Genomic DNA, 15,965 nt, shown 5'->3' with positions numbered 1-15,965 from the left:
AGCTGTATCTATAAGATCTGTATCTCTTGCTTCCCACACTTGCAATGATGCAGTACCATCACCCACCTTGGCTCCTCGATGGACAGAATGAGGCGTCACCGGAAGAGGCTTAACTGCGAACAAGAATTCCCTAGATCGGTCGATCTTGCAGCGTTTCCTCAAGTGCAATTCTTAATTCCTGGCTAAATGCATCCTCATTCTCCTTATCCACCCGTTCTGTTACCAGATTCCCATGCCAAATTGCTTTTCAAAAGGGCCCAGTTCTGCTGTTGCAAAATACCGCAACAGCTGCATCTCTCATGGCGACCGACATCGGACTGTCAAATTGCCTCGTGTTCCATTTTTCTTCTTCCCCAGGTCCACAACGGGTTCTTTTTTGCGGTCGCTTGGCTCTGACGCTCCCCATTTGCGATCAGTTTTTGTTACGTTGGAATCCATGATTCGTTCTACCCAGCTAAAGTGGAATTTTTTCGTGATCCACCGTAACCACGCGATCGTCGCCGGTGGCGGACAGTTCGATGATGGTCATGGAACAGGGCGACTCGGCGGTTTCCATCAGAGTCAGAATAAGAGTCAGACTCAGACATCTAGCATGATTGGAGCACGCTAGCGACCAGAGGAACGAAATTTCAAAGGGAAAAAAGCTTATACAGCCCAGTCTAGGCTACATCTCGTCTTTCTTCCTTCTTCCTCCCCCTCCTCCTCCTCCTCCTCCTCTGCTTTTCCTGTGTGTTCTGCGTGTCTTTATACTCTCGAATAATACCCTTCAACAGGGGTCAGTGTGCAGGTCGTTCTTTGGGCCTCGTCACCGGAGTCGAATTGCTCTGCGTTGCCTTTTTTCTTTACTTTAATCGCCAGCTTTATCATCAATTCGGTTGCTTGCCTCCAGACTTTCAACAACATCATGAGTCCTCACATAACCGACGCCCCTCCGGCTTTTGAAGACATGGAGAACTTTCAGGAAAAGGTCGTGGTGGGTGACGATACATCTCTTGCGGACGACGAGAAGAACTACGATACACCTACCTACAGGCAGGATGCCTTTGGTGACGAGACGGACGCGGAAGTCAAGTACAAGGTTCTGAAGTGGTGGTATGTCATGCATTGATACTGCATCTGGTGGTCCAATTGGAGGGTTTGTCTGATCTGACATGGGCACTCTAGGCAATGCGGTCTGCTCATGGTTGCAGAGACCGTTTCTTTAGGCGTTCTGTCACTGCCAGCTGCTGTGGCTGTACTGGGCTTGGTTCCGTATGTTGATCGCCCCAACGCCTCAGCCAATTTGGTCAATTGACTAACAGAGCCTTTAGCTCGCTCATTGTCTTGGTCTGTCTCGGCATCGTGGCTACCTACACAGGATACGTGATCGGACAGTTCAAATGGCGGTATCCTCATGTCACCAACATGGCTGATGCGGGTGAGGTGTTGATGGGAAGAGTGGGCCGAGAGATCATGGGAACTGGCCAGATTCTGTTCCTGATCTTCGTCATGGCAAGCCATCTCCTCACCTTCACCATTGCCATGAACAAGATCACCGATCATGGTACCTGCTCGATTGTCTTTGGTGTGGTGGGCATGGTGGCCTCTTTCATTTTGTCTCTGCCCCGGACCCTGGCCAAGATGTCCTGGCTCTCCATTGTTTGTAAGTAGCAACGATGTCTCATCGTTCTGGCCTGACCGCTGACTCTGAATTTAGCTTTCACCAGCATCATGTCTGCCGTCTTCATCTGCATGATCGGCGTGGGCATCCAGCACCCCGGCAAGAAGGTCATGGCGACTGTCGACACTGATCTGGTCCACGGCTTCGCCGCCGTTACCAACATCGTTTTTGCTTTCTGTAAGCACTTCCGCCGTGAAAAAATAAATGCCTTGAAAACCCAGCTAACCGTAGCAGCCGGACATGCCGCTTTCTTCGGCATCATGGCCGAACTGAAAGACCCACGCGACTACCCCAAGGCTTTGGGATTGCTGCAAGCCGTCGACATCTCCCTCTACACCATCGCCGCCACCGTCATCTACGTCTACGGTGGTGCCGATGTCTCGTCTCCAGCACTGGGCTCCGCGAGCCCTATCGTCTCCAAGGTCGCCTACGGCATGGCCTTGCCAACGGTAAGCCTCCAATCCCACATCACCTTCATCTCCAGAGGTGGGACTTCAAAACTGACAAGCTTTGACCCAGATCATCATCGCGGGCGTGATTAACGGGCACATCGCCTTCAAATACGTCTACGTTCGCATCTTCGCCGGCACAGACCGCATGCACAAACGCGACTGGGTCGCCGTCAGCTCCTGGGTCGCCATCGCCCTCTCCCTCTGGATCATCGCCTGGGTCATCGCCGAGGCGATCCCCGTCTTCAGCAACCTGCTGAGTCTCATCGTAAGTCACACCACACCCCTCCCCTTGCTCCTGCAACCTCCACCCACTAACATCCTCCTTCCAAAGACCGCCCTCTTCGCCTCCTGGTTCACCTACGGCCTCAGCGGCATCTTCTGGCTCTACCTCAACCGCGGCCGCTACTTCTCGTCCCCACGCAAGATCCTCCTCACGCTCGTCAACCTGTTCTGCATCGCCATCTGCCTCATCCTCTGCGGCCTGGGCCTGTACGTCTCCGGCAAGCAGATCCACGATGATCCCAGCAGCACGAGCTTCTCGTGCGCGAACAACGCCTAGTCCGATTTCCCTCCACTCAAATCCTCTGGCTCATATTTTTTTTTTTTTTTTTTTTTTGGAAGCCCGGCTTCTAAAACTTCAACAACATGGCATTGGCGTTTGGATTTCTTTTTTCTTTTTTCTTCTTCTTTTTTTTAATATATCATTATATTTTATATTCTTGTATATAGATCTGGGATGGAGGGGTTTGGGTGGTCCTAGTGATCGACTGAACTCCCTTGCATATACGTGGGCTGGTGCTGGATATAGACATGATACCTCTTTGTTTACTATATGATTCTCGAAATCCATGATATCGATTTCTTCCCCCCCCAAAGGAAGATGAAACATGTAAGGAAGAATGGAAAGGATAGGATATGGTTGTGATTGATATACATATGATTTGGACATGGACAACCCGAACGCTCAGAATGCTACTCCCTAGTCCCTATATGATGCTATGCGTGCTATGCTATGCCCAGCTATGCCCATACCCCAATTCACAAATTGGATACTCCCCCCCCACAACACCAGACCTAGAAAAAAAAAAAAGATCGACTCGAAACCGGTCAAACAAATAAATACGAACCAGGTCCAGAAGAATTAGTATAGCCCGCAGCACAACCAAACCTATTGGATTGAAGAGAGGAAACGAAAAAAAAAATGGAGACAGAAAGATCACCCCCGACTCTCCCGCCTCATCCGCCTTCGTTTCCGTCGACAGGCATCGATCGCCTCCGGCGTTAATATGTCTACTGGAGGCTGGAACTCGCGCTCCTCGAGTTTGGGAAGCGGGTGGCCGAAGGCCATGCGCACGTGGCCCTTGCGGTGCGGGCCTAGCGCGGCCTCGCGTAGGTGCGGCTTCGCGAAGAACGAGGTGAAGGGTTGGTCTGGCGGAGGCGGGGTGGGTATTTGTGCGGGAGCCGGGGTAGGATGGGCAGGAGGAGCAGAGGTAGAGATCGCTGGCTTGTTGCCGGATGATTTGCGGCGCCGGGGGCCGTCTGTTGATGATTTGGACCGCTTTCCGCCGGTGGCGGAGCGGGCTTCTTGCTGGAGTTGGTGGGCGGCCCAGGCATCGACGTCGCTGGGGTCTGGGTCGTCTGAGCCCGGGACACCGTGGCCGGCACCGTTGGCGGTGGGCTCATCGAGTGCTTCGGAGAGGCGCTTGCGACGCGGAGGTTGGGAGGTAGCGGCAGCGGGGGGTGTGGACTCCGCGTGGGCCGAGGACTTCTCCTTTTCGAGCTTCCGGCGCTTCTCTTCTTCTTTCCAGATCTGGAATTTCTTAATGAGGGAGGAGATCTCCTTGATGAAATAGTCGCGTTTGGGTTCGTAGAGCTTCTTCTCCGGGTCGGCGATGCCCGTGAGGCCCATTACGCGGGGCCAGTCGTGACCCTTGAGTTCGTCCAGCAAACGCTCCAGTTGCAGTTTTTCGTGCTGGGCGCGCTCTCTTTCGATGTTACGGAGCTGTTTCTCCTGCCTCTCCATCCTCCGATGAGCGCGGAAATAATGTCCTTCATCGAGGGGATCCTCGTCGACGAGATCGGCGGTTGCTGTGGTCGGTCCAGACGCTGGGTCTGGTTTCGGCAGGGTGATCTTCTCGCACTCATGCAGCTGCAAGAGAGGATTTCCAAACGGTGATTCTGGCTCGAGCGGTGGTATGAGGGCCGCAAGAGGTTTGGATAGATCATCAATCAACTTGATCGATGTGTTTTCGGTGAGAAGCTCCGTCGTCTTGGGTGGCTCGAGGCTCAAAATTTGCTCATAGTTCCAGAAGTACGGCGCGAGTTCGCTTCGCGCTCGTAAGCCGGTATCGTTTGACCGGAGCGACCGTCGCTGCTCCGGCGCAGCTGGACTGGCAGTAGGGTGTTCTCCATTAGGCTGCGATTGCGATTGCGGTTGTAATTGCGACTGTGACGGTGACTGCACTTGTGGTAGCGGTTGCGATTCGCTTGCATGGTTGACAGTTGTAGCTTTCCGCGACGAGCGACTGTGCGACCGTGCGGGGAGGTTCTCCGATGCGCCGTCCGAAGAGGGATGAGGTTGTGAACGGGTAGAATGACGAGTCGAACGCGTGGTCGAATTGGGAGTAGATGTGGTGGGAGCTCTGCGAGGTGGAATGATCTTGGTGGCCGGAGCGGGAGAGATGGTATCTAAGGGATCGGGCGATTCGCGACCGCCACCACGCATGTATAGCGCAGCTGAAGTGGAGAGCGGCGTGTGATGTCGGTCATTGGTTTGTCCTGTAGTGCATGGGGTGCCGACAGGAAGCACACGAGCGGAGGAAGCTGACGAGGAGGAGGATACTGAGGCGGAGGAGGCCGAGGAGGAAGCACGGTCGCCGACAGCGGAGAGAGGTAACGGGCGGCGCGTAGAGGAGCGCGACGGAGGGAGCGGAGAGTGGGTGGCGTGTCGCACGAATTGGGGAGTTTTGGAGGAAGAATGATTGGGATTCTCAATGGTGGTATTGAGCAGATCAGGAGAGCTTTTGCGACGACGAGACGACGGCTGCTGCTGAAGCCGAGGCCGCTTTGCAGGAGGCGAAGAGAGCCGCGCATCGTCAAAGTCATCGCGATCGTCGTCATGATGACCAGCACCATGATCATCCCGTCGCACGGCGAAGCGTAGCGATGACCTCGATCGAACCGCCATGATGATTTTCTATTTCAGTGGAGGAAGAGGAGGAGGAGGAGGAAGAGGGAAAGGAAGAGGAGGCCTGAAGGACGGGGATGGCCCTCCAGGAGGGGGAGAGGAGGGAAGGTGAGAGTGAGAGTGACAGGAACGTGTATAATAATAGGAGGAGCATGCTCAATGGAAGTTTATTGTTTCTTTCTTTCTTCTGTTCAAGCCATATTATCGTGCTTGTCAATTGATTGATATCTTCCCTTTCCGTCTTATTCTTCCTCTTCTTCTGCTTCTGCTTCTTTTCGACTTCTGTCTTTGCCGTCGCGTTCATTTTTTTTCTTTCTTTAATTACAGGGATGCGGTATGGACAATACAATTATTCTGGGCTGGGAGAAGGAACAGTTGTCTTTTTGGTGGTGTCTGGGCTGTAAGTACCTGTAAGGAGATTACCATGCCAATGCGGTTGAAGGAGCATCTCGCTATAGAGAAGAAGAAGATGAAGCCAGCAAGTTCAGCAACAACACAGGCTTCTACTACTACTAGTGTTGATTCATGCAGGAAATAAAGGTTAAGCACGGTCTATCGACTGATGATTCATTTCATATCAACAGCATCAGATGATCGTCCAACGCACAACACACAGACTTCGAATCGAGTCCGAGTCCGAGTCCGAGTCCCTCCACCACAGCGAGAGAGAGAGAGAGAGAGAGAGAGAGAGACAGCTCCTCAAGGCTCTCACGCGAATTCTCAAATTCTCCCAGTCGCAACTCGCGAGAAGAGAAAAACAGGTCAGATCGGAATTCTCCCCGATCATGAATGTGGAGTTGTAGATAGAGGATTTCCCCCACTGCACGACAATATAGCCTGAAAAAGGACTCGGGCGTAGAAACCCCGGATGGAGGACAACGTGGGGGTTTTTGCCTCCTCCATACTTGGTAGATGGTAGATCAGTATGAAACTAATGAAATGTTCAGTTGCAGGGACAGTGTTGCACTCCGTCTCTGTGTTCATGTTGCAATGCATCAATAATAAGAGAGTCATGTACTGTATGGAGGGCAGACAACCGGGGCACTCACGGTCAATGTGACCCTCACAATTCTGTACATACTCGATCTGTGGTCTGTACAGCTTCACCTTCTGCATCTCGCCGGCCCAACGGTCATTCTGTGGGGTCGCAACGTGGGGGTTTTTGTTTCCCACTCGGATCGTCAGATAACTACCTAGTTCTCATTATGCACTTCGGCTTCATCATCGCATGAACTCAACTTTCCCCTCTTTTTGCATTGGCATTTCTGGACCACATTCCAGCAACCATGGCAGACGTCCCACCGGCTCTCCTCTCTTATATTCTCCTTCGTCTCCTTCTTCCTCCCGGTTCCTTTATATATCCATTCCCCCCAAAGCTGATCGACCGGATCTCCCTACCTGGTTCGCGTGCCTGAACCAAAACGCTTCCTAAACAAACCCCAGCCAAATAGAAAAACCCCTAGCACCAGACACTAGATCATAAACCACAAGACGCAATGGCGACAAACGGATCACCAAGGAATCGCCCCCTCGTCCCCGGCATCTACGTCCCAACCGTCGCCTTCTACACGGATGACGAGGAAGTCGACATCCCCACCGTCGAGAAGCACGCGACCTACCTCGCCAACGCCGGTGTCGCTGGCCTCGTCGTGCAAGGCAGCAACGGCGAAGCCGTCCACCTCGACCGCGAGGAACGCAAGCTCATCACGGCCGCGACCCGCCGCGCCCTCGATGCCGCAGACGCCCCCGCCACGCCCGTCATCGTCGGCTGCGGCGCCCCCTCCACGCGCGAAACCATCCAGCTCTGCACGGACGCCGCCGCCGCCGGCGGCGACTACGTCCTCGTCCTGCCCCCGAGCTACTACAAATCCCTCGTGAGTCCCGAGTCGCTGCTCAACTACTTCCGCGACGTCGCCTCCGCCTCCCCGATCCCCGTGCTCATCTACAACTTCCCCGGCGCCGCCGCCGGCCTCGACCTCTCCTCCGACGACATCCTCGCCCTCGCAAAACACCCCAACATCGTCGGCGTCAAGCTCACCTGCGGCAACACGGGCAAGCTCGCCCGCATCGCCGCCCAGGCAAAACCCAACTTCCTCACCTTCGGCGGCTCCGTCGACTTCACCCTCCAGACCCTCGTCGCCGGCGGCGCCGGCATCATCGGCGGCACCGCCAACCTCATCCCGCGCGCCTGCGTGCGTCTCATGGACCTCTACCGCTGCGGGAAGCTCGACGAGGCGCAGAAGCTGCAGGCCGTCGTCGCCCGCGCTGACTGGCTGGCCATCAAGGGTGGCTTTGTTGCCGTTAAGAGCGCCCTGCAGTCGTATCGCGGGTACGGTGCGCTGCCGCGAAGGCCGTGTGTCGCGCCCTCGCCGGAGGAGGCCGCGGCCCTGAAAGAGGCGTTCCAGGAGAGTATGGAGGTGGAGCGGAGTCTGGAGGTTTCAGCTTGAGTGTTCTGGAGGGGGAGTATTTGGTTTTGATATCGTATATATATATATATATATATATATATATTATTTAAAAAAAATAATATGATCGGACTTTCTTAACTTCCAATAATCCTTTCAATAATGGAATTAATCCCACGTCCGCCGACCAAGTAAACCCACCACTACACCAACAAACCCCAATGAATCTCCCTCCCGTCTCAGAAAAAATTAGAACTTCATTCATTTTAAGACTCTTGAGGAATTTACATTTCCAGATGGACCAAGGCTACTACCTAAGGTACGATGACTATCCGACCTAAGAATGAATGAATGTGTCACAAAGTCCCAACCAATCAAGTCCAAATCCTTCCCAATAAATCAATCCTCCTTGACCCGACTATCACAGTCATCGACTTCCAATGTAATTGCGCGGTTTTCGCGTTTTTTTTTTTTTTTTTTTTTTTTTTAGTCTTCTTCAGCCTGCAAGCCCCAACTACAAATACTTAACTAGACTCCCATATCCCCGTCACTAAAGATCAGATCAGCGACCCCCAGAAACTCTACAAGTATATCAATAAATGCGAATATAGATTATCGGACAGCCATGCTCCGCGTCCGTCCGTTCCATGTCGCCCGCCGACCACTCACGCTGCTCTACAGCATACCTTCGAGTTGTCGATACTACGCCTCACCGTCCCAGTCTCAATCCCAATGTTGCTCGAAGACCGCGCAACAGAAAGGCAACGCTAGCGAGAAATCTGTGCTGACAGCCTCGTTCTGGTCTTCGCGAGAGGGCTGGAAGCGCGCGACAGTCAACACACTCCGGTGTCTGGTGGGATGCACGCTCGGCGACTTTTCGGCGCTGTGGGTGTTGCAGAGTCTCTATGGGGACTGGGGGATGGGTGCGATTATGGGTGTATCCAGTATGTTTCCCCTTGTGTGTCCAGAAATGAGCATGACAAGACGTGGAAGGTGTTATCGAGGCCATGCTAATGTGAATCAGTGGCGAGTGGAATCACCACCTCGATTCTACTGGAGACGATTCTGCTGCGGCTGGGCAAGGATGGATTGCCCTGGGGCATGGCGTTCCGGACAGCCACTGGGATGAGTCTCGTTTCGATGGTGGCCATGGAGACGGTGCAGAATCTGGTTGATTTCCATCTCACTGGCGGTGTGGTTGTGCTGGACGACCCGCGATTCTGGGCTGCTGCGCTGGTGTCGATGGGGGCTGGGTTTCTGGCACCTATGCCGTATAATTATTGGCGCTTGGTCAAGCATGGGAAGAGCTGTCATTGATGGTATAGAGTGGAGTTGAGTTCTGTATAGTAGTATAGATTGTATGATATTGCGCTGTGTTTATATTCTGCGGCAATGGTAGTCTCCCCTCGAAATCCCCTACAAATTTGGTCTCCTTATGTCCGTGTCGAAACCTTGAGGACGTAGCGACAGAGAGATTGCGAATCTGATCGCGCAGCCTGTTTGCGGGAAGTATGGTAATGGCTAGTTCTCGTCGATCCACTGTCCCAAACTCTTCCTAGCACTTTAGGCATTCTTCTTCCTATCTATTCGGTCGTGGAGTTTTAGTCATGAAGTTGATCCGTCTCCCAGGAGGTGCGAGAGATGGCTATTGCTCAAATGGCATGACAAAGACAGTCCCGAGGTAGTCCCAATATCGCGAGGGATACCAGGTCCGACAAAGATGCAAATGAAGGAAAAGCAACCTACTGTGTGAGAATACGATGTATATCTCCACGAGGGCGTTGCATCAAAAGTCATGGCATCTCGGGACAAGAACCAGGGTTGTAGTCATAGTTAACGATGTAAAAGATATCATCTTGGAGAAATGATTAAATCCCCACATCCCAGACCATGCAGCATTAGTGTTGACTGTTAAGTAATGAGGGTGGCGCCAGACTGCAATTTCTGCAGTATCAAGAGACCAGTATTGGCGATCACACAGACACAAAGATCATATCCTGAGCATCTCTTAAGGTTAAGCGATGTCACAGTAACAGAATCGCAGATGCAATATCCCAGACGCTCTCCTCTCCGTGGTCGCATTGTTATCAACCTAGTTTCTCCACTTCGCGATATTGTCCAATGTCCACTTGATCATCGAATTATGCGGGGTGACCGACCGTAATCTGTAGATGCGAGCTGTGGCAAGGTGTCATTCTGAGAAACGAAGCTGTCAAGTCTGCACTGACCAGATCGCGTGGTATACATTAATCAAATCAGCGTTTCGTTCCGGATACCAACCCTGCAAGAGAAAAACAGAAAAGAATCAATGAAATGAAGGACCATCCATGTTGCAGTGTGGAGGACAAACGCATGTAACCTTTGTGACTGGCGATGAAACAGAAGCATTCTTGGATCTCGGAGACGGAGAGGTCTCTGTCATTTGGGGGGTATACTCTGTTGTTTATTGTTGATTCTCTTGATTAGGCCGAGAAGAGACAAATGAGAGTGGTTGATGAGGATGAGTCCACAGTCCAGCCCCCAGATTCTGAAGCATCGACCAGCCACAATAGCAACTGACAGGAGGAAAGGAATCAGTACCGAAGGGATTTGTCAAATGAGATTGGGGCTTTGACTGACCTTGGCCTGTAGCTTCCCATTTTCTTTTGATTTTTGATTGATCGACGCATTGTTGGTTGGATGGAAATGATGGAAGGAGGAGAGAGGAATGGATGGGATGGATGGAATGCAGGAGATGCGCATCTGCATCTCCATTATTGATTGATCCTCACGCTGCGCAGCATTCAGCACCCTGCAGGACTATTTAAACCCCCATTCATTCGTCTCTTTCGGTTGTTCTTTTCGCCAAAACGGATTCCCTCCAGAAACTCATCCGGAGACACGTCTCCGATGCCTGTGTCGCGTGGTCGGTAATCCTCATCATGCTCATCTCCAGCATCTGCGTCGTGGTCTTGACGGTCGCCTCGTCCGTCACCGCGGTCAGTGTTAATCCCCTGCCTGCTCCTCGCAAGATCACATGGGGCTCGTCAGGCCCACAGTACGTCGCTGGGCAGTTGAGTCTGCGTACCGGTCGCGATGGCCATGATTTCACAATTTCCCAGGGATGGAACCGTGCCTGGGGGTCCATCGTCACGCTGAAATGGGTTCCTGCTGCGACTGAAGCTCCTATTTCCTCCTTCGAGCCTTTCCCCACGGAGGCGCCTTCATCGTCCGGGAAGAGCAAACGCGGCCGCCCGTCTTCGCTGCGGTTTGTCGATGTCCAGGTCGAGGATCACAAAGCGGATCTCCAGCACGGCGTGGACGAGTCGTACACTTTGGATGTGGTAGACGGCTCGGATAGCATTAGGATCACTGCCAAAACCGTCTGGGGAGCTCTGCATGCCTTCACCACTCTGCAGCAGATTATTATCTCGGACGGACGCGGAGGCTTGCTCATCGAGCAGCCCGTCCGTATCCAGGATGCGCCTCTCTACCCGTATCGCGGCATCATGATTGATTCCGCTCGAAACTTCATCTCCGTGCGGAAGATCTTGGAGCAGCTGGACGGCATGGCGCTGTCGAAACTGAATGTCCTGCACTGGCATCTGGATGACACGCAATCGTGGCCGATCCATATCGATGCCTACCCGCAGATGACCAAAGATGCGTACTCAAAGCGGGAGATTTACTCGCACGCTGACCTTCGGCGCGTTATTGCGTATGCCCGTGCTCGAGCCATTCGCGTTATCCCCGAAGTTGACATGCCGAGCCATTCGGCATCTGGTTGGCAGCAGGTCGATCCGGAGATGGTGACGTGCACCGACTCGTGGTGGTCGAACGACGACTGGGCATTCCACACTGCGGTTGAGCCTAACCCGGGCCAGCTGGACATCATCTATGAAGGGACATACGAGGTTGTCAAGAACGTATACAATGAGCTCTCGAGCATCTTCACGGACAATTGGTTCCACGTCGGAGCGGATGAGATCCAGCCCAACTGTTACAACTTCAGCAGCCACGTGCGGGAGTGGTTTGCAGAGGACCCTTCGCGCACCAACAATGATCTGCTGCAGTACTGGATTGACCGCGCAGTCCCCATGTTCCGCGAGGTCAGCGAAAAGCGCCGTCTCATCATGTGGGAGGATGTCGTCACGTCCACCGAGCATGCCCACGACGTGCCGAAGGACATTGTGATGCAGAGCTGGAACAACGGCCTCGAATATATCAAGCAACTAACATCCAAAGGCTACGATGTTATCGTATCGTCCTCCGATTTCTTCTACCTGGACTGTGGCTATGGCGGCTTCGTCTCCAACGATCCCCGATACAACGTGATGGTCAACCCGGATCCCAACACTCCCAACTTCAACTTCGGCGGCAATGGAGGCTCCTGGTGCGGTCCTTACAAGTCGTGGCAGCGCATCTACAACTACGACTTCACGCAAAACTTGACCGACGCCGAAGCCAAGCACGTTATCGGAGTGACCGCGCCCTTGTGGGCCGAGCAAGTCGACGATACGGTCATCTCGACCAAGTTCTGGCCTCGCGCCGCGGCTCTGGCGGAGCTGTCCTGGTCCGGCAATCGCGATGAAAACGGCAAGAAGCGCACGACTCTCATGACCCAGCGCATCTTGAACTTCAGAGAGTACCTGGTGGCGAACGGCGTCGAGGCCGCTCCGCTCATGCCCAAGTACTGTCTCCAGCATCCGCATGCGTGTGACCTGGAACGCAACCAGAATGCCATCCAGTGAGGTCCTGCCTCAACTCTTCTTTCCGTTAGCGGTATGATGATGTATGTATATATTTTGAGACACGTCTATACCGTGGATTGCTATTACTGCCTTGTTATATTAGTGAGTCTAGTCTAGTCTATCATATCCAATCAAGAGAATATCGATTTTACCACAATCCAAGCGGTCTGCTCATAGCCTTGATATTGGGCTGTTGTGGCATCAATTCCTGTGCTCGGGGGTCTTTATCTATCACAGCTTTTATCGCAGGATATATTGACGGAACGACGAGGTCAAACAAAAGCAACATGGATTCATTTATCTGCATCAGTCTATCGCCACTATCAAAGCAAATATTAGTACGCAAACATCAAACCAGATATAGCATAAATTATGAAGAAGGCTCTCGGAAGCTGGACGTCTCTCTCGACCTCTGACTCAACTGGCAGTGTTGGACCATCTCTTCTGTCAACACCGCGACATACTACGAACAACACACAACTACATTCCGAGAGACAAACTCTCCCCTTTCCTCCGAAAACGGTTTATTGACCGTCAAATCAGAACCCCAAAGAACCAGCAAAGCATTTCCCCCCTCTTTCCAGTTTCCATCAACCTCTTTCTTTTCTAGAAAGAAGAAATTAACCCTCAACCTCCATCTACAAAGTCAGCAGATACTGATAGAGCCTCCCACACACTAGGGAAGCCCCCCAGCAGAAGGATCTCCCCCGTCCGCACTACTCCTGCACGCCCTAATATGCACAAGAACATGAACAATAGCAGGAATCCAAGTGATTGGACTCCCCCCAGGCTCCAGGAGACGATGAAAACCTACTACTCCCCCTGAGCCAGAGAAGCTGACAGCCCCCCCACTGGCTCAGATAGGTCATTGGCTCGATCTGTTTCTGCGGCCCCTAATATGGTGGGTTCCAGGTTGGGTGGGTGAGGAGTGCGATGGGGATGGTTATTGGTCTGTTGGTGGATGCCGTGTATGCTCCTTGCATGGAGGATTGGTACTTACTCTTTACCTACTCACTGGAGTGCTGGAGATTGGAGGGAGAGGGGGGGGGGGGGGAAGGGTTGGTTTTCCCTCCGGTGGGTGTAGATTGGTAGGGAGGGTTGTGATGCTTCCCCCGTGGAATGGGAATGGTGTGAGTACTCGCCGATAGTCTATCTGAGATGGAGAGGCCAGAGCACTGAGTAGAACATGAAGAGCTAGGACAAGTCCGATTCCAACGGCGGGCAGGATGAGGCTGAAGCGACTTGGACTTGAACTTGGCCGTCCGTCGCAGCAGGGATTCCAGTCTTCCAGGACTTCTAGCCTCAGGTACTAGATACGGAGTGTGCGATGGTACCCGTTTTTTTTTTTTTTTTTTTTTCCCCTCTTTGCTCGATCGACATCCCTGAAACTAACATGGATGGACGTTCATTTGCTTTACTTCGTACATCCTGATCCTGGCCGCTGGGTCTGGGTTTGGGTCTAGGTCTTCCGGAGTGTCCGAAGTAAAAAACGTGGCTCAATTTTCCTGGGGGTTTCTCATCAACCAAGCAATCAGTGCTGACGGCTGGATGATTCGTCCTGGGAAATATTGTGTGTGTGGATGTGTTGCTGGACCAAGTAATAGTAAGTCAGCAAATCGTGCTGGATGATTATCGATGCGTGGAATAGGGCTGACTGGCGCGCTTGTTCCCTGCTTTGTTATTTTTATTTTTATTTTTATTTTTGTTTTTGGTTTGGTTTGTTTTCTTTCTGGGGTGTTGTTGCACGGAGATGAGCGTCGTCGAATCGTAGAGGATGTCCTCGGGATATCGGGGATTGATCTGACATGCCGCGAGTAAATCCGTTAAATCCATGTGGATGACTGGTTGGGATGTTAGTGATGATGATGATGATGATGATGCGAAACCCTTTGTTTTCGGGAATTGATATGGTGATAATGGGTATTACCAGGAGAGACAGACAATACCTTTCTCCTTCAACTCATGGGGGTTATCAAGGTACATTCGACATTTGATACGGAGTAGTTGAGAGTGGTGAAGGGAAAAAAAAAAAAAAAAAAAACGTCTCGAGTCTACAAATAAAACTGTTACACGACAGGGAGCCACAAACAGAAGCGCAAGGATCAATCAGTCACGAGGCAGTTTCCAACAGTTTCTCGTTTGTCAAGAATTGCATTTCTAATCGATTCAACTGGTTCGGACGGTGGTGGTGTTGATGCAGTACCCCTTGGATAGTTAGGTACCTAAGGTAGTCACTGACATCTTCAGTCTGATCAAATCCTCGTATCGGGCGTACCCCGTTCGAAGGAGTAAGTATCTCGAGAACTGATTGATATCTCTCCCATTCCTCCAGAAGCAAACTCAGCCACATGCACTCACTCACCACGGCACAGGATAGATAGATACAGTGGCGCCTCACAGGCCTTCTCTCACCTGCAGACACAGACACGGGCATATCTCCTGTTCCATCACCAGACGAAACAAAACAAATCAAATCACAAAAAGTAATCATCCTCAGCGGTCCCAGTGACCGACTCTTATCATGGAGACGGACAAGCTTCTGGGGTAAAAGAACGGTGAAGTCTGTGCTTGGTACGGAGGAAAAGGACGGGCAAGATTCAAGTCCCAAGATATTATAGGTACGTGCCCGAAAAGCGTCCCAACTCAACCCTCCCCCCAACCCTGATTGATGCATTCCATCCCGACTTCACATGCGTCTTACCGTACGACCTGGAGAACAAAAAACAAAACAACAGAGGATAGAGATAGAATGAATAAAGAGGGGAGGGGGAAAAAAAATATCCCACATGCAGGGTCAGATATTGCTCAACTCAACGTGCTTGAATGCCGCCTGATAGGCTCGATATCTCCCCGGCCAAAAGCGAAGGGGCATCGAAGAGAGTCTGTGTCTCTTGATGGGCTGTTATGCGCTCGCTACAATTTTCCGAGATGAGCTCTTGAAGTAATACGTATGTCTGCCTCGTGGTCTGAATAGATTAGGCATACGGAGGAGGGGGGAGGGGGGGTAGAGAGCCGGGATGGATGGAAATCAATCACTCCCGTCGTCAAGATCAATAATGATAGCAATTATCAACTCGACGATCAAAAGGAGGGTGCTGTCAGAACAAAATAACAGGAGGATGATATTGTTGAGAGGAGATACCAGATACTGTATGGTCATTCATTCATTCATCATTCATATGATGTCTGTTTATGATACGAGCCACAGACCCATCGAGATCCCTCCACGGGACAGGACGACGATCAGTCTGCCCTACGTGATGAATCCCAGGAGACTATTGAATTGTAGTCTCGCACGGAGGATTGGAGTCATTAGCATTAACTATGATTATGGAGTATCATTATCATCATCCTATCCATGGCTTTTCCCGTTTCCGGCCACGGCTCGGCTCGACACCATGATTTGGAATCATGGAGATGTCTGACTGTCAGGTCATATCTAATCCTATTATTCCTAAGCACAGAGGATTAATAATAATTAGATTGATACCAACTCATGAATCAGCATATTTCCAGAATGCTCCCGTAATC

The 15,965-nt window shown here is 51.9% G+C and overlaps 5 protein-coding genes across 5 annotated transcripts, besides 18 other annotated features; 4 read left to right on the top strand and 1 right to left on the bottom strand.

The window, feature by feature from the left end:
* Positions 1 to 685: 685 nt before the first annotated feature.
* Positions 686 to 717: a microsatellite.
* Positions 718 to 904: 187 nt separating this feature from the next.
* Positions 905 to 2,671, top strand: ACLA_058460 (neutral amino acid permease; the record flags this gene model as incomplete). The annotated part of the gene is made up of 6 exons (XM_001276613.1): positions 905 to 1,092; positions 1,165 to 1,251; positions 1,311 to 1,642; positions 1,697 to 1,837; positions 1,895 to 2,109; positions 2,180 to 2,671. 6 exons carry the CDS (start codon positions 905 to 907, stop codon positions 2,669 to 2,671), a joined length of 1,455 nt encoding a protein of 484 aa, XP_001276614.1.
* Positions 2,672 to 2,706: 35 nt separating this feature from the next.
* Positions 2,707 to 2,728: a microsatellite.
* Positions 2,729 to 3,328: 600 nt separating this feature from the next.
* On the bottom strand, positions 3,329 to 5,299 carry ACLA_058450 (acetyltransferase SAS4-like domain-containing protein; the record flags this gene model as incomplete). The annotated part of the gene is made up of 1 exon (XM_001276612.1): positions 3,329 to 5,299. One exon carries the CDS (start codon positions 5,297 to 5,299, stop codon positions 3,329 to 3,331), a length of 1,971 nt encoding a protein of 656 aa, XP_001276613.1.
* A 19-nt stretch (positions 5,300 to 5,318) lies between these two features.
* Positions 5,319 to 5,362: a microsatellite.
* Positions 5,320 to 5,362: a microsatellite.
* Positions 5,363 to 5,539: 177 nt separating this feature from the next.
* Positions 5,540 to 5,573: a microsatellite.
* Positions 5,574 to 5,925: 352 nt separating this feature from the next.
* Positions 5,926 to 5,949: a microsatellite.
* Positions 5,950 to 5,961: 12 nt separating this feature from the next.
* Positions 5,962 to 5,991: a microsatellite.
* Positions 5,963 to 5,991: a microsatellite.
* Positions 5,992 to 6,795: 804 nt separating this feature from the next.
* On the top strand, positions 6,796 to 7,746 carry ACLA_058440 (dihydrodipicolinate synthase family protein; the record flags this gene model as incomplete). Its single annotated transcript, XM_001276611.1, has 1 exon — positions 6,796 to 7,746. The coding sequence occupies one exon, from the start codon at positions 6,796 to 6,798 to the stop codon at positions 7,744 to 7,746; it is 951 nt and encodes a 316-aa protein (XP_001276612.1).
* A 35-nt stretch (positions 7,747 to 7,781) lies between these two features.
* Positions 7,782 to 7,810: a microsatellite.
* Positions 7,783 to 7,810: a microsatellite.
* Positions 7,811 to 8,166: 356 nt separating this feature from the next.
* Positions 8,167 to 8,192: a microsatellite.
* Positions 8,168 to 8,192: a microsatellite.
* Positions 8,193 to 8,329: 137 nt separating this feature from the next.
* ACLA_058430 (DUF4396 domain-containing protein) lies at positions 8,330 to 9,021 on the top strand (the record flags this gene model as incomplete). The annotated part of the gene is made up of 2 exons (XM_001276610.1): positions 8,330 to 8,648; positions 8,729 to 9,021. 2 exons carry the CDS (start codon positions 8,330 to 8,332, stop codon positions 9,019 to 9,021), a joined length of 612 nt encoding a protein of 203 aa, XP_001276611.1.
* A 1,337-nt stretch (positions 9,022 to 10,358) lies between these two features.
* Positions 10,359 to 10,429: a microsatellite.
* A 196-nt stretch (positions 10,430 to 10,625) lies between these two features.
* On the top strand, positions 10,626 to 12,434 carry ACLA_058420 (beta-N-acetylhexosaminidase; the record flags this gene model as incomplete). The annotated part of the gene is made up of 1 exon (XM_001276609.1): positions 10,626 to 12,434. The coding sequence occupies one exon, from the start codon at positions 10,626 to 10,628 to the stop codon at positions 12,432 to 12,434; it is 1,809 nt and encodes a 602-aa protein (XP_001276610.1).
* A 1,337-nt stretch (positions 12,435 to 13,771) lies between these two features.
* Positions 13,772 to 13,792: a microsatellite.
* Positions 13,793 to 14,112: 320 nt separating this feature from the next.
* Positions 14,113 to 14,144: a microsatellite.
* Positions 14,114 to 14,144: a microsatellite.
* A 147-nt stretch (positions 14,145 to 14,291) lies between these two features.
* Positions 14,292 to 14,314: a microsatellite.
* A 141-nt stretch (positions 14,315 to 14,455) lies between these two features.
* Positions 14,456 to 14,475: a microsatellite.
* Positions 14,476 to 15,965: the final 1,490 nt, after the last annotated feature.

Source organism: Aspergillus clavatus, genomic scaffold (assembly GCF_000002715.2).
Source record: "Aspergillus clavatus NRRL 1 1099423829736 genomic scaffold, whole genome shotgun sequence".
Taxonomy (NCBI): Eukaryota; Fungi; Ascomycota; class Eurotiomycetes; order Eurotiales; family Aspergillaceae; genus Aspergillus; species Aspergillus clavatus.
The sequence above is the reverse complement of the archived record's forward strand: the minus strand, read 5'-3'. Positions and strand labels throughout refer to the sequence as shown.